This window comes from Papilio polytes, unplaced genomic scaffold (genome assembly GCF_000836215.1).
Source record: "Papilio polytes unplaced genomic scaffold, Ppol_1.0 DF823991.1, whole genome shotgun sequence".
Classification (NCBI taxonomy): Eukaryota; Metazoa; Arthropoda; class Insecta; order Lepidoptera; family Papilionidae; genus Papilio; species Papilio polytes.
Genome location: NW_013525213.1, coordinates 2,613,639 through 2,639,083, shown reverse-complemented (window position 1 = coordinate 2,639,083; position 25,445 = coordinate 2,613,639). Strand labels below are relative to the sequence as shown.

General features: G+C 35.4%; 1 protein-coding gene across 2 annotated transcripts in view; it reads left to right on the top strand.

Annotated features, from left to right (window-relative positions):
- LOC106101365 (protein daughterless) overlaps positions 1–25,445 on the top strand; it is a 69,331-nt gene that overhangs the window by 3,487 nt on the left and 40,399 nt on the right. Inside the window, exons 2-3 of one of the 2 annotated variants that reach the window (XM_013280561.1) lie at positions 13,151–13,203; positions 17,775–17,888. In XM_013280561.1, the coding sequence (XP_013136015.1) occupies positions 13,151–13,203; positions 17,775–17,888 (167 nt within the window). The remainder of the gene's footprint in view (positions 1–13,150; positions 13,204–17,774; positions 17,889–25,445) is intronic. The other variant, XM_013280562.1, reaches the window with a different exon arrangement.

The window sequence follows — 25,445 nt, the reverse complement described above, 5'->3', positions numbered from 1 at the left end:
CAATTCAAAAGAAATTGCAAAATTCGTAACTACACAAGACATTTTACTTTAAACATTAAAAAAATTATAACAATGAAAGTGAAACATATTTCATAAGGTTTAAATTGTAAGTAGTTTTTGCTGGCGACTCCGTCTGCGCGAAATGAAAAAAAATAGTTGAATTTGTATGTCCAGACTACGCTCAACATTTATGGCAAATCTATCCATTTATATTAGTAAGATTTATAAACGTAAAAGTCTATTACTTAAATCTTGTATTTATCTCGATTTTTATTTATCATCTAACTGTACTCGATGTTTGTATTTTATTGCTTGAGACACCATTTATTAATTGAAATATCTTTGACGTTTTACCATACATGAGTAAATGTTTGACGTATTAATTATAAACCTCGTTTACCTTAAAATGTCGCGTTTATTTAAACTTTTTCTTTGCTAAACTGGTGGTTATCAATAACCAGGTATTATATAATGGTCCTATGATTTTGCACTCAATCATTTTATCCTATTTCAGAAACTCTAAAATAACAGACTTCATACTAATATTATAAATGTGAATATTTAGATGGATGGGTGGATGTTTGTTAAAGTTTGTAGCCTAAACGGCTGAACAGATTGCGACGAAATTTGGTGCAGATATAGAGGATAATCTAGAAGAACATATAGACTACTAACTTTCGTTTGTTTTTAGTTCCACGCGGACGAAGTCGCGGGCGAAAGTTAGTTATTCATACTATAAAACTTTATTATTATATGTACTTACGGTAAAGGAAAACGTGATGCAATCTGCACATATCAGCGAAGAAATTCAATCATATGAAAGTCAACCAACCCGCAATAGATCAGCGTGGTTGATTATTACAGTCACCCCTAAATTCTATAGGCTTTAAGCTCCTTGATGACAAAATACTTGTTTATCTTTGACACGTGTCTTGTTAAACCTAGAATGTTTTGCAGTTGAGTCAGTGGTCAAAGTGCAGATATCATGGACCAGTATCGAGACAACTTTGACCCCGCTGACGTGACGTGTCACTCAAAGTATGGCACGTTCACCGCGTCCGAGTGTCTCGCAAACTAACACTATCTAGTCTAGTCGTTCTAGGTCTTTAAATAGCACTTTATTGTCCATTTCTGATATCAACTACTGTTAGATATTTGAATAAACACTATCAATATAGATGGTCCCAGAGGAATCATACTACCGCTTTGACTACCGCTACCACTACCCATAGACATCCACAATTGCAGATGCGTTGCACATAAAGAGGATATTTCCCCTTCCCATGCGTCTCATCCGCCGTTAAATCCACTTTTCTTTCAATTAAAGGGACTTCCAATCCTTTCATTTTAAGAAAAGGGTCTAAAATATAATGATTTATATCGAACACGGAAACAATTCAATAAGTAACGTCAAGTAATGTGTAACTAAAGTACATTGTGTTTGGTGTAACGTTCGGTCGAACAAGCTACCGACCTCGACCGACTTGCAACCGCTGAGCCCACGGCACTATTACACGAAACACATCAAATATATAAAACATTTAGCTCTAATTACATAGATCGCAGAAATATAAAAGTACACTGTAATTAAAGTATTTCCCAGTATCTAATGATTCGAATATATGTTAGAATTTAACAAAGAATTGGAGGTATGTTTGTACCGCTTAACTAATCCAGACTATATATGCGTTAAGCTTGTAGACGTAATCTAGCCATTAGAAAGTTTAGATGGATGTTTGTTAGACTGTAGCCTAAACTGCTGAACCGATCTCGATTAATTGGCATAGCTGTAGAGGATAGTCCTGGAAGAACATAGTCTATTTACTTTTTTAATTCCAAGCGGAGGGAGTCGCGGTAAAAGGCTAGTCGAATAAATTGTATACGGAAACAGTATCTTGTGTTATCAGATCCAGTTGTAATAACATAAGTTTACGTTAATTTTCATTAATTATAATTGATTGCATTATTTTGAGTGTGTTAGATATCTCGTATCTGATGCGCGGCTTCGGGTCGCAGGTCGGAGGTCGATACTGGACATGCATTTAATAACTCAATGTTTATTGCTAGACTAAAAAGGAAAGATTTGTATTTTTGTATGCATTGAAATAATTTAAAAACTGCTTGGCCGATTTAAAAAAATGTTTCGCCATTAGAAAACTTACGTTATCAGTGAGTAATATAGGGTATATATTTTTAATTTTACGTAGGCGAATTCGCGAGATACAGCTAGTTAGATATATCAATTCAAATTATTAAAAAAAATAAAAACGCCTATTAATATACTGTTAATACAATTTGACATTACTACAATAAAAAGCTACGTTACCTATAGGCTATGTTTTTACTACTTTTATTACACGTTGATGAAGTCGCGAGCAACGACTAGATAGGGCTGAACTGCAGCTACCCTTCAGTGAAAGTTCGGTCTAAATCGGCCCAACCGCGGCTTGCGGACAGACACGAAAAAAAAAATGCGATTTTCGTTACTAGCAACGCAAATACATCATTTTCCCGAAATCGGAAATTTCTTTTGATATCACAGACACTCTGATTTTGTTATATATGTATAGATAGATAAAATCACATCGATATATCAGAGTTGTCTGTCCGTGTATTATTATGTAATTGTTACAATACTGGCTTTATTAAAGTAGAACTAGTTTTATGTAATTATGACAGACAAAGCCGTAGTACAGATTAAGTGTTACTCGTGTAGTGTAGTGCGTAGTTTTGATATCGCCACGTAATAATTCATCAATATCTAATTTTATTGCGCACTTAGTTACAACTTGTTAGTACTAACTACTTTGACACTAATATAAACACTATCTTTCTAATAATTATGTTTGTAAACAATGTCTCTATGTTTATTACTCGTAGTATGTACTAATCTAGTTTAAATAGGAAACTATTCCAGGTCATGATTAGTTTTAAATTTCTTTACGTAAAAAAAAATTAGCTGAAAAGCCGAAAATGAAAAGAGGAAAGCTTCCCTTATTCTGATATACGGACCTATTTGTTTGGAATAAACTCCATAGTTTTAAACAATTTATATAATTGTACTAGCGTTATTAACATAAAAACACTCAGAGCTAGAGATCACGCCAGGATAGCGCGCTATTCCGATACGTCTAATGACATTTGACAGCTGTCAGATAGGGACGTCTATGCCGCTAGTCCAGTGTTGTGCCAATCCTATAGCGGTGAGAGTCAACGCAGCGGGTGTATCATAGAATTTAATTATACCACTTACTAAAAAATCTACCTATATTGTACTATTTAGGACATCGTAAAAAAGTACCTTCTACAGGGCGAAATTATAACGAAATTAAGTTACACCGGCCTATTGACGTCGACTCAATAGTATAATTTTAGTACATTTTTTTAGTATGTAGTATAATTTAATTCGTTATGCTACACCCGCCATTTTGACTCTCACCTATAGCGCAGTACTAATTTTCTGTTTAACAATAACTAACGTATTTTAAACTTTTTTTTACAATAGAAAGTTGTGTAGGACCATACTTAATTATTACCAGAACAAAGTTGATGCATAATATTCTATTGTGAAATTGGCGCATTATGATAACATCAGATGACAGCTTTAAACTGTCGATAGGTGTTGCACAACCGGATACATTTAGCTGGCCAGTGACAGGCCGGTGGATATGTGTGGCCAAGTGACAGGCTGTGGCTCATGCCAACACTTGTCAGCTGTTTGCCAATTGACATGGATTATTATGACCTAGTGGAATGTGTTGTGAGGAAACCCTCTAGTGTAGGGTTATTTTATATGATAGACTTGTTCAAATCTTTCAGGACTTCGGTTTTCAGTACCCGCAAGTGTTAGTCGACGATAATGAATGTAAATGAAAATAGTAATTATTTAAATATAGATCTTTGATTAACGTCTTACACTATGAGAAAATATACACTAGCTGTTGCTCGCGACTTCGCCCGCGTAAAATTTAATAGAAATAAAAATATTCCCAATGTTACTCAGTGATAATATAGTTTTCTAATTGTGGAAGAATGCAAAGAAATCGATCCAGTAGTTTTGGACTTATTTAAATACATACGAAAATACAAATCTTTCTGTTTATATTTTTAGTATAGGTGTAGGTGCAGTAGAAAGTCTCATAGTTTAGTAAATAATTTCTTAAATAGCTTGCTTAATGTTTATGCTTTTATGTTTGTATACTTTTACTATAAATTTTAATAATAAATAATTACTTTCTAATAGAATTATATACTAGATAAAAAAACGTGAATTTCGACAACAGAGAAACAATAAGTACTTATTATATGTCGTATTTTTACCGATACTAGTAATTATTTCAACCCTTGCCACACTTTGATAACACCCTTCCTACGTTTGTTTTAAATGCTGGACTGGAAAATGGTCGCCTTGTAATTTTTCTGTCAAAATTTAATGTTATGTTTGTATTTAAATCGTTGGACTAGTTATTTAGTTCTTTCCCATCTCTAAGCTAGGAATACTTAATTAAATCTGAAATTACTAAAGTGCTTTATTGTACACATTTGTATCTATCATTTCTAGTTACTATTTTTTGTCATTATTTGTGCACCTTAGTGTTGGATTTCGGTGTCTAAATTTGAAATTTGAAATCTTATCATCTGTCTACTGCTGGACAAAGGCTTTCCCCAGTGGCTTTAACAGTAACTTCGTATCCAACGATTTAATTAATCGATTAATTTTAATTTTGATTAATCGATTTAAATAATCGTATCGAACGATTACTTTCTGGTTTTTTAAGAATTTTTAAAATTTAAACACAAACACAACATTAAAATCGGCGCAGTATTTTTTTACGTGAATCAAATACACAGAAAAATTCAAATCTTTCCTCTTTATAACTATATACTAATATAATAAAGCGTAAACACACACTTCTTTGTTGCCTAAGATGTCAGCAATTACAGCATGTTTTTGAATAATTCTTTATTTAATAAAAAGCCCTACACTTAAGTCACGCTTTAGGCTATATATTTTCACGGCATTAAACTTAGGGGGTAAATATTTTGGCTAAAAACCCTAATGTGGGAAAGAGACTATAAGTTGCTGCCAACATCAAGTAAGCAAGATTGCCAAGGTTTGTCACGTCATGTCATTTTGACATTTGCTATTGATAATTTGACAAATGTAAACAATAAAATAATATTTTCATAGTATCATGCGGACGAAGTCGCGGGCAACAGCTAGTTGTTAATATAGATTGTAATATACGCACATCTAAAATGGGCATAATAAATGAAATCAGTTGTAAATTGATATGTAATAGATATGTATACTATAGTGGTGAATATTATCATAGCGGGCGTTACCCACAACCGTGACGATTTTCCGACATCGATACGATGTTTTCAAACTTTATTAATTGTTCCGACCCCAGTCTGACCTTAGTCTGATAGCTGACTGAAGTGGTTTGAACCGGTGATTGAATATTTTTTATGTACACAGTACAGAATTACTGGTTAAAATACAAGAGTAGCTAAAACTGAAATTATCGGCCATCTTACTAATATTTTAAATGGATAGTTACATTGCAAAAGAGCCCAACAGTTCTAGATAATATGGCATAGATGTAGTACATAGCTTAGAACATTAAGGACCTGTCCCACTACAGGCTGATGGAGACCGAGATAGCTTAAATATGACGTCACTGTCAGATAAGGGAACAAAATCCGATATTTCCATCATATATTTTTATCAGACAATTTACAATTTGGTGGTACAGGCCTTAAGGCTATTGATTTTTTTATACCGCGCGAACGAAGACGCGGGCGTCAGCTAGTCTAACATAAATCCGTGTAAACACTACTTACACTAATTGTTACGTAGTGTTCAGCTAAAATTTTAAACACGATATAAGTAAAATTTCTTTACATTTTGGTCTCATCCCGTCTATTATTTTAAGAGGGACAGTCAGTCATGGAGTGCTGTTGTTTACGATCGTTCCAAATAAAATGCGTCGTTAATTTATTTACTGCTCAGTTTAGTGCGCCGTTTTTCTGACTGGCCACTAAAACTGGCCGTACCACGTAGAGACGGTCCAAATAGGCTTCAAATATAAAACGTATAAAATGTAGCTATTAATATAAATAGATGAATATTGGATAGAACAAAACCTCGTTTATTGAATATCTTGTAATTTTTGTTATACTATAAAAATAGTTTACGATAACAAGATTCTAACCTCTTCAGATCTTTTGAGTACAAAGAAGTGTTTGCTTGTAAAAGCAGAATATCCCGGATGTTCATGTTAAGTACTATTAAATATTAGGGTTATCCTCAGTTTACAATGTAGATCTAAATAAGCGGATATTTATATAACATGAAGTTACTGTTCTATCGTTTGACAAGCCCTCTTACCCAGAAAGTGTTATATAGGACGAAGATACCGTTTAATATACTATTAAATAAATAAATAAAAATATGTTACTTCCCGATAACGTAGCCTTTTAATGGTGAAAGAATTTTTATAATCGGCCAAATACGTTTTGACCTATTTCACTACGTATAAAAATACAAATATTTTCATCTTATAATAGAATAGACTAGCTGTTGCTCGCGACTTCGTCGTCGTGAAATTCACAAAAAAAATTTCTGACAGTGAAAGAAGTTTAAAAAACTTCGCTGTAGTTTTTGAGTTATAATATACTAGCTTTCGCTCGCGACTCCGTCCATCTTGAATTAAAAAAATACAATAGTAAGTAGCCTATGTGTTCTTCCAGACTATCCTCTACATCTATACCAAATTTCATCGAAATCCGTTCAGCCGATTAGGCTACAAACTAACAAACATCCATCCATCTAAACTTTCGCATTTATAATATTAAGTATTATAATTTTTATATATTTTACCTCTTTATAATATTGAATAGGTTATGAAAAAATAACTAAAACACAGTTATTCGAAAGTCAACATATCGTTAATCTGAATTACACAAAATTTTCACTTTGAAAAAAATCGTGTCACGCAGTGGGGGCCGATGCGCGTACGCACCTGAACAAATACGGTGCTTACGCGAGTATTATGACGTCACAGTCTCATAGTCTCATATCGATTAAATATATATACCGTGAGGATAATGTTCATCAAGTGTATTTAATTCATCAAAAGCATAATTTACGAAATATCTTTAACTAGTTTGTCGCGACTTCGTCCCTGTGAATGTAAAAACTAATAAAAGATATAGCCTATGTTACTCTGAGATAAATTACCTTTCTAATACTGAAAGAATTTTTAAAATCGGTCCAGTAGTTTTTACGTGAATCGAATACAAAAATACAAAGTTTTCTTTTTTATAATATTAGTATAGATAGGTGTATTAGTACTGAATTTAACCATAATTAATGTCAACATAATTGAGTAATTAACACAAGATAAATCTTCTCAAAGTTTTTTTTTTACGTATTTGTAATTATTTTTTAATTACATCAATTAATATGTTAATTTGAAACATCACAATTTAATGAAAATTAAAAAGAAACATTAAGTTAAGATCTTTAACTACAAGAGTATTGAATTACGAGTCGCAGAATTTTTATTTGACACAAAAATGGCTAATAAATCTTTTAAATCCCAATATGGGTATAAAAGCGAGGCTGGTTACTTTTAGCGCTAAAATGGCGCCTCACATTATTTAATTAACTCAAATATAAATTTAAAAGTACTTTATGTGTCGCGTTTTAAGCCCGCGACATACAGTTGCAAGTGACAGTTTTAACTGATCAACTTAGCGTCTCTAGCTTCTAACATTTAAACGAAATTTTATTAGTATTATGTGATAAATTTATACGAATAAACAGTGTAATAAAGTAATTCGAGCATAGACAAACAAACGGACGACCCTCCGCAGGTTACAGCGCGACCGATGTTTGTACAGACAACACGATTGACCCGAACCCGTCGCTAGCAAATAAGTAGAGACTCCAGTTTAATATTTGAAATGTGATTCACGGTTTTCACTTAGGAAATAAAAGTCAATTGACTGTATGTGAGTTTTGATGCGTTTGTAATCTATGATTAAATATAAATTTAAATTATGAAAAAAAAAATAAAAAGATTTTTATTGTTGTCACAAGAACAGTTTCTAATAAGCTAAGAAAAAATATGAATAAATCGACAACAATGGGCTGTATGCTCAGCGTTGATGCATGACCTAAGCCATGCGGAGCTGGTTTTCAGACTGTCCCGGAGGGCAATGTTGCGACAGTTCAGAGGTGCTCATTACGTGCAGTAGTAAAAGAAAATACAAAAAGTAAAAAATCAAAATAGAATAAAGATTATATTTCTCATATTTGTCAAGTAATATTTTTATTAATGGTCCCCGGGGCACTGGCTTATAATAACACAATAAAATCACGCGTATTACGACAATTTTCCACGCCAGTGGAATGAAAACGAAAATCATATATCACATCTGTCCTTGTCTGGTTAATTTGTGTAATGTTATGTGTGAGCGAGATGGTAGCTGTGTAGGGTGCGACGGTAACGGGAACGGGGATGTAACAAATATTGTCGAGAGAGCGATTATAGGAGGGTTAGGACTGCCGTAGTCATAGTGCGATCTACACTTTCTACAATGATTTATTAAGTTTATTGCATAAAGCTTTTCAGTATATTAAAACTTATAACATTAATTTCTCGTTGATGAAGGACTTATTTTTCTCTTGTAAAAATAAAGCTTAAACTTTGTAGATTTCATAATCTGGACGAAAAGTATCCTAGGAACAAAACATTAAATTAAAGAGAAAAAAAAATGTGATTTTCGTTAATATCATTGAGGATCACTATGTTTATTTTAAATCGAAATACAATACTGTAATATAGCGAACCTAAAGCATTTTCTATATTAATTTCGAACTATGAATAAAGCCCCTATCATCCGAGTGCGCAGTGATTAGTCTCGCGAGTTTTACGGTGCGATGCACCGGCGAGCGCGGTTCGATTCCCGCCGCACATAGAATATCACGCTCCTAAACTAAACAGGATTAGCAGATATATATCTATGAGATTACAACTACATAGATTAAACGATTGACATGTCAGCTATTTTGATTACAGTCTATGTAATTAAAATAATCTAAAAAATGTAACTTATAGAAAAAAACGTCTGAAAAGTGCATCAGTTCTAAATGTAGATGGGATTAACAGAGTTAATTTATTTATTTGAAACTAGCTTTCGCCCGCAACAACGTCTGTGTGGGATTAAAAAAAAAACAAAAGTGAATAGCCTATGTGTTCATCCAGACTATCCTCTGTATCTATACCAAATTTCATCGAAATCGGTTCAGTCGTTTAGGCTACAAACTCTAATAAACATCCATCCACCCATCCATCCAAAATCATCCATCCATCCATCTAAACATTCACATTTATAATATTAGTAAGATAAAAAATAATTAAATAGCTTTTCTGCTCTTATTACCCTATTTAGCCACTAAAGCTGGTTAAAGTTAGCATATTTGTTTTTTTTTTGCTATAAATAAAATTTACTGCCTCGTGGCTTTGCCCACGAAGCGCCGGCCGTGCGCGTGTCTGCCCACTGCTGGGGCTATCCGCGGTGTGGGAAACGACATGACATATTGCTGAGTACCCTACATTTTATTGCTTTTTATGGTTCGGTTATCTAATGTTAATTGTTAACAATATTTTTGTAGGGTTATTTTAGTCAATGCTATTTTATCTGCATGATGGTTTTTGGTAGGACTCAAGTACAATGAGTTTTTTTGTATGTTTTATTTTTTAATGAAAGTAATCTAGAGGGTTATCCGTCTCCGGCCTTCTTAACCATCTGTAGTAAAAGATCGTCAACAATTGCGCCCAATTTGTGTTATTTACGGGCAAATACTGAAACGTTTTTTGAATTTGTAACGCTGTCTTCTGTATAATAATGTAAAGAAGAAAAAATTGTGTTTTTGATTTTTGTATTAAATGTATTTTAATTACGCAATAAATACTAGGCCAATTTTTATAATTATTCTACCATGAGAAGGGTAATTTGTTGGTAACATAGACTATATTTTTTTAATTTCACGCGGACAAAGTCGCGAACAACAGCTACTAAATAATAAAGCTATGCTTAAACTACATATTTCATACAAATTTGTTTATCAGGCTTACGAAGCAAAGTATTTAAAATTCGTGTCAATATTCGGCCGTTAAGTATGTTCAAGAATTTGGTGTAATATTTTACATTTAGAGGACGTTGTTTAGTGTTTAATATGATAGTCAAAAAAGAAAAAATTTTTTTAAAGCTATGTTACTGGAAATCGTGCAATTGACGTAATTCATTTAGCAAACTGTCAGTATTAGCAACAGTTTAGTGAGGCAGGGCATGGGATGGGGTTGCGGTGTGGACGGCGTGCGCCCGCCACGTGTCTCTCTGCGATGTTTTTATCTGCTACGGATGACGAATTTGTCACTAACTTGTTTAATTGTTGTAACTTATTGTGATTTCAAAGTAACCGTTTATATTGTACCAATATATGTACAGGGTTCACATTCTTTCGGTTAAAATAAGGCCTAAAACTGCCCTTGAGCATATCTTAAAGTAGCTTGGTTTTAATTATTTTTATATTTGTGTAAAAAGTATTAAATAAATAAGACTGGATGTCTTAATTTTTTGATACAAAAAAAAAATTTAATGGACAATTTCTTTTAGTTCATGCCTTTGATATCTCTCAAAAAATCTCAATCTAAAGTCTTAGATAGTACATATGTATCTATTCTTATTTACTATAATACGATATACATAGTATATAAATATTGCATAAAAATATATAGGTGTCGAATTAAGTCGGCAAATCATAGCACCGAGTGATTGGCGTGTCGACAAAGTAGGACGACGTCTGAGCGTGGAGTGGTAGCATGTAATTTGGATTATCCCAAACAATGCAGCGGAGGGTCCGGGCCTCATGGGGGAGGTACGAGCTCGGGGTCCCTGCGCCCTTACCGCCCTTAGCGCCCCACTTTACTGATTACTTCAAGTGTACATCGACGTCAAATTGTTACTCAAGTTACGGTTATGAGCTTTTTGATCACGTGATATTTTTTTTTATACTAATTGTTTGTTTTGTCTACTGTATATTTTTAAATCGCATTTTAACTGACATCGATTATTGTAAGTTGTAGGTAGTACAAATATATGTAAAATTATGCTAAAACTTGGTCTTGTAACCAATTTAAAATCATTTAAATACAATAATTTGCAGTCTGTTTTATCAATACGTCATGTGACATGTATGATGTACAGTCAGCATACGACACGACAGCACTCGCAGTTGTGTACAGTCGACCTCATCGAATGTCGCTGCGACGCAAGGGCCCTCACTCTGACAACTAATTGAAATTTACTCGCTGCGTAGCGCATTTTGTCTTCGTGTAGTTTAAAATACACATGTAATAAACTTTTGTTTTACTTACGTGATTTTATTTTCTAAATAAATCTGTAAATTTTGTACCAGTTCTTGCATATAATTACTAGCTGTTGCTCCCGACTTTGTTTGAATGAAATAAGAAAATAAATAAAAAAGTAGTTAAAATTGTCGCCTACGTTAAACACTGGTAGATTTTTAATGGCGAAAGAAATTTTGATATCGGCCCAGTTTTTGAGTTATTTCATTACATATAAAAATACAAATCTTTCCCCTTTCTAATATTAGTATAGATAAGAAATGGTACTGCAAAATACGATAGTTTATGAAATTATTGCCTATTGGTTTACCATTGATCCGTAGGCCAATCAACCAATGGGAAATACTCAAAATAATCTGTAACTATTGTGTCAGTACAAATACAAATAATTATGTAGCTTTTAATTTTTCGTACAGAAAGACGAGAATTTGTGTTAGATACAGTTGTTCCAAACGCTAAATAATGAAGTGAATTATATTCAAAAGTATGTGTAGAGAGGTGGCAATTAATTGTTTACCGAGGTAATTTGTGCGACACAACGAGCGTAACTGTGAAGCACCCCTGGCGTCGCCCACAACCCCCCTACCCTACAGCTGTAATTAAGCAAGTCTTCACTTGATTGTCTGACGAGACTAAGGAGGTACAATCGTCTTCAGGCGTATGTTTTTAAGGCTAAAAATGACGTAATTATTTAGGACTTACTATTGCTCGCGACTTCGTCCACGTGTAATTAAAAATCAAGAAAATATATAGACTATGTTGATCTCTGCAAACTAGCTTTAATGGTGAAAGAATGTTTGAAATCGGCCTAGTAGTTTTTATGTTATTTCAATGCATACAACAATATATATATTTCCTCTATAATATTAAAATAGATTGATTTGATTATTTTTTTGCTTAGAATTGAATAGTTTGAGCGAAAATAATTTTGTCTAAATTGTTTTTTTTTTGTATGGAATAGCAGAATACATAGGTAGTCTACATAATCTCAATTGTTATAGAGATCGGTTCTTATTTGTTATTGTTATATTATTTTCTTATTTCCTTCGGATGGCGGTTATTTGCGGTTGAGTTTACCCCTGCAAGTAATGCAAATGTTTCGCAATAGAGACAAGTTAGGCAGCCATTGTTCCGCGGCTTTATTTATACAAAAAGCGCGGAGCCCTTTAATGGCCGTTTAGCCTCCGCCTCCGCCTCCGCCGCGACGCCGGCACCGGCCTTGCTCTGGATTTTAAAGTGTCCTCAAACGCTTAGACAAACGGAATCTGCTTATCTCCTCCTCCCATTATAATATTAACGATATACTTTCGAGTGTGACTGTACTTGGCGATTTCGGTTTATTTGTTCTTTTCTTCATCTTAAAACACAATATTGTAACTTATTTTGGCTTACGGATATCAAATATAAATAAATTAATCGATTAAAAACTTAACTGATCGACAACATTCTTGAATTAAAAGTCATGCTTAATTACGACTTTATTGATTACAGTTTTTAAATAAAGAGTGGGTAATTATCAATTCATCTTCTGTCTTTTTAAAGTATAAAAGAAACTGTCATTTGAAATTGAAATATTTATACGGTTTTACATTGTTGCTAAAACTGGATGGCATAGCACGTACACTTGTAGCAATAGGTTTGAGGAACGCGTTGTGTATTGGAATTGTGTTTATTGTGCAAGTTATTTAATTGTGATTATTTTGCAGCCACTGAAAAAGCAGGATACCAGTCGCCATATGGAGGAATGGACAATGGAATGGTGAGTTTTTAATACTATATTTAGAATAACATTAGCAGATATGTGTAAAAGTGATATTTATATGAATTTATGCGTGTATCGTCTTTTGGAAAAATATTGTATCTAAATTTATGTATTTGTTTTTAAACATGGAGCGATGTTAGTGAAAAAGTCGAGACGAAGGGTCAGGCGTCAGCGTTCTTCGCAAAAAGGTTCACTTCTGTACATAAATCAAACAACCAATATTTCTTCACATCCACTAAAAACACGATATAACGCGATTTCTTCCCCTATTTGAATACAGTATATATGTTATAGTAATTTAAGGGCTTGTTATACTTTTATGTAATTTTATTCTTTTGAAGTTGATGATGGGTTATTTAGATTTGTGTCCGAGTTTAATCCAACATCGTGGTAAATTAAATATATCAATAGATACCGTAAATATGTCAACACGTGTAATTATGCATGGCCATAGTGGCCATGTCGGCCAGTGGCCACCGGACAGGTGTAGTCAGCTTGCCTTTTTGCCCCGCTCCCAGTTAATTACCGAGGCCCAATCAATTCCTCTACGAACAGTACCGAGACGGGACTGAGGGGAGGGGGCAAACCTAATTGCTCCAATAATAGCAGTAATTATAAATATGTTCCTATTATCAATAATTACATTTTCCTTATGAAGGCAACGCTTCTTTTAATTAAGCTACACTTTATCATATGATAGAGTTACAATTATGTTTTAATGTTAATCTATAAATAAAATTCACTCCTGTTTTAGAAACGTGTTTTATCCAATGCGTGGATGTATTTACAGGTCCGATTCTTTTAATTAAGATCTAAATAGCTTAGTAAAAATGTATGAAATCTTATGGTCGTATAATAATAAGGTAACTAGGAAAAAATCAAAACACATATACTCTACTACTGAGAGTCTTTATATTTCAATAGTAGATCGTGTGTTGGGTCTGCATGGTCCAGTGTACACCTGTCAACGGTGAGTTCGCTTTCATGCGGAATCTGGCGCAACAGCGGCCCTCCGCGGTTACCACTAATTAATTCGAGCGCGTACGCAAAACGGCCGCGCCGGAGGGCACCTGCCGCCCGCGACAAGCAATGATTTTGTTACGTGACATCTGCCGCGCGCACGAGTTTGTCAATAGTTAATTGTAACAAAATTTGATACAGAGATTACTTCTTCATTATGTCAGTACCCAGTATCAGTGGACAATAGAAATTGTTCCCTTCCATGTACCCTGCGTTAGTTACGAATGACCCGATGTTTTAAACATTGTAGTCTTATCTCTTAGAAATCAACTAGGCGATGTAAATTGTTATGTTAATGCAGAATTTTGTAAATCGTATCATCTATGTGTAGCAATGGCATAAACGTGCGATAAATTCCATACCTTAGATTGCGATGCACCAAAAACGGCATTCCTGGGAAGGTCTTAGAGCGGCCTAATGCTCCGCTAGTCCGGAGGCGCCCGGACCTGTTAGCGGCCGCTGGAATTGTCTCGGCGAACATCTGCTGGTCGGGCGGCATTCCGCGGACGGACAACCGGACAAGTTTCTATGTGTAGTGCGGGAACACCGCGTGATGCGATGCCCCAACGGGATCTTGCCTTATTCTTAAGTGTTAGACGACACGCAACATCTTCAAGTGTATTAGGTTTAATTTTGATGAAGCCAAAGCCAATATTTACGGGAAAATAGTAGCTGAGTGAAATTTAACTAACATATCAGTTACAAGTTAAATGACAAGAGTCGGCTAACCTTTAGAATAAAATCTTTTGTCATTTGGCATAGTTATACTATTTTACTTTTACTAGTAGAATTGATCATGTTTTAATACAAGGTGCAACATTAATATGTAAATACGCATAATTACGATTGTTATTATCATGTATACCAGTAGAACTGATCAATGTAGTCTTATTTGTAGCCAGAATACTTGTAAAATGGTTAATATTGTAAAACATTATAAATGCGAAAGTTTAGATGAATGGATGTTTGTTAGAGTTTGTAACCTAAAAGGCTTAACGGATCTGGATGAAATTTGGCCCAGATGTAAGGCATAGTCTGGATGAACATATAGGCCACTTACTAATCCGGCCACACGAACGGAGTCGCGGACGAAAGCTAATGGTTAATATTATAAGAGAATATGATGTCGTTGATGCTTGAAGGCACCTGTTGTAGTGTTTACCACTGCTCTCTACATAAATATGTAAATATCGGTCAGTTTGGGCAATCGCCGGCAGCTGGGAGACTGCCTCGCGCTCGCCGCTACATTCAGATTAATCATAAAGTTAAAATTTAACGGACCCAGATTAATTGAGGTGCGATAGAGTGACCATGCTCCGTTGAATCCAGGACAGTCCCACATAGATATTAATAACTTAGGGAAATCATTATATATAAATAATCCCCCGTCTTAGTTAGTAGTCGCGCATAATGATTTTCTATTGCACATCGATCGTACATACAAAATACTTTAAAAGTAATAATAAATTGATTGATATACCAAAAACTCTGATTTTTTTGTTAATATGTTTTATAGAAATGTTTATCCTTTCTTTTGGAAATGCTTCGTGGTCACCCTATCCGGGCTTGTGGCCGGCCAGCGGCCGCTCTTTAGCGTCTATTGCGAGCGCTTCGGTAACGATTTTTACCTTGCCTAATAGAATTGTTTAAAATATAACGGTATTTATAATTTTGACGTTAATTAGACAGAGATTTGTTAGTTTATTAGCGGAGCACATCAATCACTTGGTCGTGTTCTTCCCTGTTTAGTTCAAGTTTGATGACCGCTAATGTATAAACAAATTTCTATTAAAACTGCGTTACAACTTACATATTTGCAGATACCTTCAAATAAATGGATTGTTTTTCTTTATTTGCGTTTGTACTGTGAAGAAGAAAAATATTACCGCGCTATAGAATTGGCGCAAATATTATTTTCATAAACGTCAGATCTCTAACTGACAGCTGTCAATGTCATTATGAGGATTGATATTAGATGATAGAAGTGTTGCTCTGAATTTAAAACGATAGTATCAAATAAATTTTTTAAAAGTAAATATATCGACAAAAAAGTTCAGTTACGGGTTCCTCTAAGAAAAGTATTTTTTCGTATGCCTCGATGTATTAAGTAAGGAATAGTTGCTAAATTCATTGCTATAACATAACAATAAAAGTGTACTTTATGTTAGGTCCAGCAATGATATGTACAAGTTATATGTGTTGTGTCAAGTAAAGGTTAAATCGCGTCGAGCGCAAGGGATGGGAAATAGGGGGATAACTTTCTTTTAATTCGAGCTCTTCCCTTAGTCGGGGCAGACGTACAGTTGCGGAGAAAAGGTTCTAAATGATGTAACATATTGTATTTTTAATGATTGAATCTGAAATAAAATTAAAGAAACATATAAAGAATCAATATTAATCAAATTAATAACCTTGACCAAACATAATGATTTGTAATTTACTTCTCATATTTTATGTTAATGGTAATTAATTCTGTTGAGGTCATGAGTTCAGACTACTACGAACATCAAATGTGTTTTATTTACCAATATTATCATGTATTATATTAAAATTTAATGCTTCCTGTCGTTAACAGTCTCGTACAGTAAAGATTTTTAAAATTTTGAGACAAATATGCAATAAAAAATAATTTATGTTGAAACACTTTTGTCGGCGATTGTCCGAAGATGTTCCACCGGTCGTAAAGCTGAAGTAGCAGAGAGCAGTGGAGTGGCTAACGTGTACCGTAGCCCCGCACCCGCGCCCCGCACCCCCGCACCCCGACCCCGACAAACTTACGTCTCTCTCCATTGCTTTTAACGCTCCTGAAACCTTATTCACTTGAACAAATATATAAAAGATGAATTTGTACTTCTTATGTTACTATTGAGGTTAAAAATAAGTTTAGTTAAGCTTTATTTTGGCCAATATTTATGGAAGAAATTTATCCGCAACAAATCAATTATGCCATTATTAAAAACGTCAATGTCTTTGCCATTTTATGTTGTTACTTAATTTATCGAAATTCTGTAAAGATAATGAATGTTTTAGAAATGTATAATCTTTCACTGTTGTCGAATCACCGATACTATAATTTGTTCCGATCCCTTTTTTGGCTCCTAACTTCTTGTATCTGTATATCTGTTCATTTCTTTAGAACTGTCCTAAGTACTCGTGTTTAGAGATCTCTATACATTAGCCGGCCCTCCCGCTGTCGGGTCGATCCCAGGGGAAGACGCACTTAACTGTCATTTATGACTACTCGCCAATGTTGGCCATTTTACTCCGCTCTTTATGTTCCTTGGGTTTTGGTTTATAGCGTTCGTTGAGATAGGAACATCGTAGTTGTAAAGACAACTAATTGTGTACTAAATTACATCGAGTTAGAAGTACGTTGGATTCATATACTATAGCTTTTGAGTAATTGGGCAAAATTAAAGTTTATTAAAATTAAAAAACAGTAGGTAATATTTCATCAATTTTAGAACCTTGTACCATGTTTTACCTAATTGTTACACTGTCCTGTAAATGTGTATATGTGTACATTGTATAACTGTGTGTGTGGGCAGTACGGCGTGGCGGCGACGTCGTGCGCGGCCAACGGGCACCACCAGCCCGACCGTCGGCACCACCATCACCACAACCACCACCACCACCAGCACGCCGACGTGCCGCCGCAATGGGTGAGGCCGCGCTCGCCACATTGTCATTCTCACCACTGTAGACTGTCTAGATCTCACCTCACCTCACCTTGTTCATGCACTCGTAGTTCTTGTGTTTTTGTTTCATGTTGCTACGTGTTGCTTTTGTCCACGTTTGTTTTGTTTGTTGTGCACTTGTTTTTGTTGTTCCTGTTGTTGTTATTTGGTTTTATGTGCTGTGAGTAAATTATTTGGTCTCTTTGAAGATCAGTAGATTTGTTTTTATAGTTAAAATTTTTGTAGTATGTACTTTGGAGATTTTTTAAATAGTTCTACTTACAAAAATATTAAAGGTAAGTAAAGAAACGATACGAAGAAAAATTATGGTTTTTAATTCGTAATCAATTGAATAAAGGATATCCGGAACTCGCTTTAAAGAATCGCAGCAGATTATCCCGAACAGTACTGATCGTTGGCACACCGAATTTCGTGACAAACATGGGTCTCGTTTAATTTGTGTTGTCGTTTTTCCGCAAACCGTGTGTTAAAATGCAATCGCGATCATATAACGCGTCCCACGGCCGGACCACACGCGGACTCGCCACATACAAACTGTCGCAATCACTGACAAAATATTACTTACTCCTTGCTCTGACGACGTTTTGGTTACTGCATTCCGTTTATAAAATCCTTAACATTAAAACATATTAATTACTAAATTTTATTTCTAATAATTTAATGATTTAGTAAATCAATTATTTTTTTTAAATAGAGTATAATAATAAATATTTCGCAATAGACAATTCGATTCATATAAACGGTAATCGGGCGTACGTCGCCAATCATTATCCGCAATACAATGGATCGATGCAACTAGATCGGGTCACGTTAGTGCCTTGCCCTTTAGGACACCGACGATATCGTATCGCTGCGCCGTGACGTGACGTGCTGTATCAGCGTGACGGACGTGTTGCGGAACACCAACACGTGCTGTATGCGAACTCGTCCCGCTATCGACTGCTCCGTTGTTGTCGCGGAAGTCCTTAAACGATTCAATTTGTTTGTGGTCAATGTTGAATCCTTTTCGGATATGTTGAAGTCTCGATGTCACATGTATGGATGCTAGATAAGCAAATTTATAGCATTAGTTGAACTTTCAACTTGCAATGTACCCGCAACTTCTTTGTTAAGTTTTTTGTTTCTTTGTTAAGAGCAAGCGGCCTGAATCCACCGAAATGGATAACGAACGCTGCCCATAAACATCCGCAATTGCTGATGCGTTGCCTACCCTTAATTGACGGAGGAGGATACGCACATCAAGAGGACATTTCCGCTTCCTATGCGTCTCCGCCATCGTCAATTCCACTTTTCCTTCCCATCCTCTGCTCTTAAGAAAAGGGTGAAAAGGGAAAGGGACTAACATCAGGCCTCTGACATCGGAACTTCTTTGTTAGGAGTTAGTTGGACTACCGCATTAAGTTTAGGCTATTACTAGAAGGTAAGTCATGGTTAAATAGTCTACTTATCTTTTACAAGAATACCACCCAGGAAAAGAAGTATGCTCTAAACTAGAATGATAGCCATCGATTTCTACAAGGAATGTACATTCTATCCGAACACCGAATGATTTACTAACTACATTCCTGTTTACATAAATCTTGTCGATATCTGTCTATCTAAAGATAATTAAGCCGTGTCTAAATCAGGCAATTAGAGAGTTTAGTTTGGGAATGGTTCACTATCAGATAGTATCGAGATAGTGGTATCTGAGAGCAATTATCGTGTAACGGTGCACTACGGCGATATGCAAAGGGCTGCACCACGTCTCGTAGCAACGCACTACAAATTATGCAAACGTCTACGTGTCAGTTTGATGGTGTATTTATTATAGCTGCTTTATTTATGCATATTTCAATGGTACTAGAAATGTTAAATTCGATAAACATTAACGGTCCTAAATTTTTCGTTGTACACCAATTTGAATACATTAGAACCTCGATAACTCAAACCTCGGTAACTTTAAAACCTCTATAAATTCAAAAAATAATGTGTTCCCTTCCCATCAGAGCCCAAAACCTGTATAACATAGACCCTTGATAACTCAAAACCTCTATAACTTAAAATATTTTGTGTTACCCTTGGACTTATCGAGGTTGTGCTGTATGCGTAATTCGGTTACGATTAAGTAAACTAAACTTTAAGGTGTTGTCTTTAGAAGCGAGTAGATACTTAATGTCGTTTATTTGCGATTCTTATCTTTTTGTCTGTAAACTCTTTTTGTTTTATAATTGTCACATAATTTTAATAACAAAGTTATAGATAGACAATCGCGTTACAAGTTCTAAGGCAAACCTTTTGCGCGGTCGTTTTGATGTGTGGGGCGGGGGCGAGCAGCTGTCGTTTGCGGCCAATCAGGCGCCGGCGCGCGCGCCCGCCGCCCGCCGTACACTGCGCCACACGCCGCTACCCCTGACACGTGATTTTGTTGCCAATTTCACTTTTGACTAATGAAATAAATGATTAAGAAACCTTTTTGTTTCGCCAATCATTACTCTTTATGAATTAATTGTAACTTCATTTGAAATTTTAACCCTTAAATCGATATCAAGACTCTACTCCTCTACCTTATTTAGCACAGTAAAATAAGACTCAATCAAATCACTTACCAAAACGAAATTAAACTAACAGTATAAAGAATAAAACGTTGGTTGTATTTGAGGATTATCAAACGTATCTTTAAATTCTTCCACATCTAAGTAAGTTCCTATGTCTGGCAACTTATTTAAATACAATTTACTGCAGTATCGTTAATTATATCCGTGTGAACTAAACAATAAAGGATACCGCATATATTCAATAAATATTCTATCCACCACAATCAACTACAAATTAATTAAATTTCTCATTCATGAAGTGAAAAAAACTTTTTACTACCCGTGGTAACGCTAAAGTCCCCGAATGACCCCGAATCCACCCGCGTAACGTGTAAGTGAGACGACACGAGTCTGTCAGTCGAAGTGCGAGGGAGAGGGTTATATGTAATGGTTAGGGTGCGCAGGCGCCCCTACTCTACTCCCGAGGGACGCTTCACTGAACCCAAAGGGGTGGCATTCAAATGAATTCCAAAGGGACAATATTGTAACTATAGATTTATTTAATATGTACCAGTTTTTATTAAAATACATTTTAATTTCAAACTGTAGAATTCAATTTTCAATCTTACCAAGTTGAAACATATTTTTTTTTTGTTTTACTTAATACTTGAATATCTTACTCAAGTTCGTAAAGTATCCTATAAGTATACAAACTTCTATATCACAACAAATCATCGGTTTAAAATCTTACTATTATTATAAATGCGAAAGTTTATTTGCATGGGTTAGTGTTTGTAGCCTAAACTGCTGAACGGATTTTGATGAAATTTAACATAGATGGAGAAGGAATCGAACACATAGGCTACTTTTGATTTTTTTTAATTTCAGTTTTTTAGTTGCAGTCGAAAGCTGGTAAAGAATAAATGTATATGCAAGGATTAGTATCCGCTAAATATTATATCGCTGCGCTTATATTGAAATTGCAAAGAATTGAAAAGTTAGATTCAGAATTTCTTTGATAGAAAAATTGAAAAAGTTTAAAATCTTTGCTTCAAATTTTGTTAATCAATCTTAACTTAGTTGTTAATTTTCTTTTGTTTAAGAGGTTATTTCCTAGTAAAATGACATGGACCCTAGATATAGTTCTACTTCGCATGCACACTTGCGCACCGCGACAAGTCGTACCTGCCGACCGCGTGCGAGCAGGACGAGTGTATGTTATTATACTTGTGTGAAAGAGATGCCGCACATCGAGGGACAGATGTTCGAATACGAAAGTATGCAGAGTATTATGCGGGCGTTTTTTTTTAAATTACGAAGGTAACTTAGGACTAGGATGACAAGGTATTTCCTAGTTTGAATAGTTTTTTTAAGAATAATTCACATGTCTAGGTGATAATAATATTGTACTATTCACGCTTCTTTTGTAGTCCAAAAAGAGTATCGTTTTGTTCCACAATCATACTTCATACTAATATTATAAATGCGAAAGTTTAGATGGATGGATGGATGGATGGATGGATGGATGTTTGTTAAAGTTTGTAGTCAAAACCGCTGAACGGATTTCTATGTAATTTGGTATGGATATAGAGGATAGTTTGGAAGGACACATAGGCTAAACACTTTTGTTTTTTTTTTTTTAATTCCACGCGAACGGAGTTGCGGGCGAAAGCTAGTATCATCATAATTTAGAAAACAATATTTCAATTAAATTGAAAAGGTAATAAATGTTTTAATGCACAAAAGATACATTTATGTGTTCAGACTGCATTAATTATATCGTGCTTTAAAAATGTCATTCCTCCCGACTGCGGTCGTAAAATAACAGTTGTTTTAAAATAAACTCTGCGTACTGTATTTCCAAAGTACGCTAAACTAACACATATATTTTCAAACGTAAATACTGAAAATTTGTGATTATCGAACTAGAAATTAATTCAAACCCTAAACACGACTATGCGATATTTCGTACGCCCCTCTATACTTAACCATATCATCTTAGTTCATACCGCTTTGATTTCCTTTTATCCTACTTTAAATCTAGTAGGCTCTTTGAAAAGGCCAGCGTACACCTTCTCAAACGCCGGCAACGCTGCTGCAGTTCCTCAGGTATTGCGAACGTCCGTGAGTGGTAGTGCCCGCTTTAACATCTTAGCACTGCAGGGCCGGCACGCCCGGTGTAATACCACGACCACACAGAAGACAGGCGTGAAATGGAAGCAATTCCGTGTTTCGTCTGATGAGTGTGGTGCCGGAGGCCTAATTTAAGTCCCTCTCTCTTTACCACCCTTTTCTTATAAGAAAAGGTTGGGAAGAGGAAGTGGATTTGACGGCGGAGGAGATGCATAGGAAGGGAAAATATCCTCTTTATGTGCGTCTCCTCCTCCGTCGTATAAGGGTAGGCAACGCATCTGCAATTGCGGATGTCTATGGGCAGCGGTCGCTTCGCCATTTTGGCGGTTTCAGGTGGCCGCTTGCTCGTTTGCCACCTTATGTTATAAAAAAAAAACCTCGGTCCCCTTTTATAAACAAATAGTGAATACTTTTAACACTAGTTAGTGCGTCTGTGTGTCGAATTTTAGACACATCATCATTTACAGGAATTATTTTTAATAATTTGTATAGCTGGTCACCCTACAATCGCAGTTTATTGTCCGCTTCCGGAGCGCGTGGGAATACGTCGTTTATGTGAAAACGATCGCCCTAGAGCCGATATCTAGCTGACCAAGCAGATGTTTTACAACACTAATAACGTCTTAGTGACAAATACAATTATGTTATTTGTTTAAGAGAAATAATAAAATATAGGTAGTTACTGGAATGTTCCCGAACAGATGTTGAGCGTGTACGTTGGTGCTAATTGCTTCTGCATCAATTGTTTATTATTTCTCACCTTTTTTCGGTAAATGTTACAGGTACGAGTAACCGATTATTGGAATTTAAAAAAGTTGTATTGTTTATGGTCGTCGTTTCCGTTATGTCACGTTTGAAATTCCAGAAGTGAATACTATGAGAATATTAAATTATTAATATTGGACGTATAAACCATATAATAATATATAAATATTATAAATGCGAAGGTTACGATGGATGGATGTTTGTTAGCGTTTGTAGCCTAAACGGCTGAACGAATCTCCATGAAATTTGTCACAGGTTTAGAGCAGTCTGGAAGAAGGCTACTTTTTATCCCGGGAATAGTTACGGTTACCGTGGGTTACGTGGCTTTCTGTTATTTATATAGTTCGTATGTTTCTTAATGCTACGCGCACGAAGTCGCTGGCAACAGTTAGTAAATTAATATTTCCTTATTAATGTTTCGTGTGAGCTTTAGTTCTGTTGAAATTGTGAAAGCTTGAGCTAACAGCTGCCCTTACATTTTGTGGATTAATGTAAGATTTCATGTAAATACTTGACCCAGTGACTCGGTTTATGTACATTTTTATTACAGATTTATATTATCACCTTATGTTTTTGGATAAAGTTCAGTAACATGATAATTAAAGGTTACATAATAGAGTAAATTAAATTAACAAGTATATTAAAATATAGGATAAATTGTGGTGAAATTAGAAATGCCAGAGAATGTTTCATTACTGTGACATTATGTTTACTAGTATTAAAATAAGGCAAAGAATCAAAACGGCAATTCGGCATGAAACAATACAAGATGTATTCGGAAACGGAACCCGCCGGCGTTGGCGATGCGTGCGCGCACACAATTTTGATTTTTTGCTCGTGCGAGGGTGCTTTGTTACCTACCTTTCTCTTTCCCTCAAGCAGGCTTTACATAAATGCCTCTCGCTTAACGGGGGTGGGTCGCCGGGGGTGTAGCGCCAGATGTTTCGTCGATGCTTCTTTTTTTCTCTCGTTTCGATTCGGTCCCGAACAATGGGCTTAAGCTTGAAAGATCCCGTCCGGGACATATGGTGATGTGCACAGGTACCGAAGTCTACAAAAGTACATTATGATATCGCGAATTTCTCGAAACGGTCTCTTTTACTAAATTACTATGGTTCCAGTGATTATGCGATTATAGTATGAGACTTTAGCACTATCTCTGTTTGACGATTTGTTTGTCTGTTTGACCTCTTTTGTAGCTAAATAATGTAATTAGTGCTAGATTTTATATGTGTACTTGCATGTAGATAGGTATAAGTTCTTAAACTGCCAGTATCTCTGTTTAAAGATAATCTTGTTGCAATAAATGTGTTTGCATCGTTGGGTAGCTTGCAATATCAACGTTTTAAGTTCTTTTTATGAATGACATTCAAGAACAATGTATATGTTTTCTAAATTGTCTTAATAATGGTTTAAGTATGAAGTGTGTGTAATAGTCTAACATTATGTCTGTTTGTCCCACAGGTGAGTGGTAGAGTAGCATGTGGCTGTGTGAGGCGCCACTGGCCGCTGAGGTAACAATACGCTCCCGGTTCATCCCGCGGTTCGCGACGCTGCAATAAACGCATCCGCTCACTTGCCACAATTCAATAGCGACAGCGGGAGCGATAGCGATGTACTATTGATAAGCGTGCATGATTTTCACACAATACACCTATTCATTAATGAACTTATCTTTTTTTAACGCGGTTAAGGCAACACATTTTGTTAGTAAACTAATTCTACTTGCACGTATTCACTTTATGTTTTATAAAGAAAACAGAGCTGGAAATTCACCATAAAGGTATTATCCTTCGTGGTCTAGACAATTCCACTCTAGTTTTACAGTCATGATTATGGTTTTCTTACTGATTCAGACTTTCAATCATTTTAGTAGAAACATTACTGTATACTAAGACTGATTTTGTCAAAAAAACATACAAACGATTTCGCTTTCAATAACTACAATTTGTATACGCGTTTCGCTACTACCTTGTACCACCAGCGATGTCGTTCCCCCGGGCGATAAAGTGGCGGTTCGATTCTCGGTCGGAAATAGCGCGGTCAAGCACCCGCGAAAAATTTACAATACATGCCCGTGGCCAGTGCTCCCTACCTGTCCCTAAAC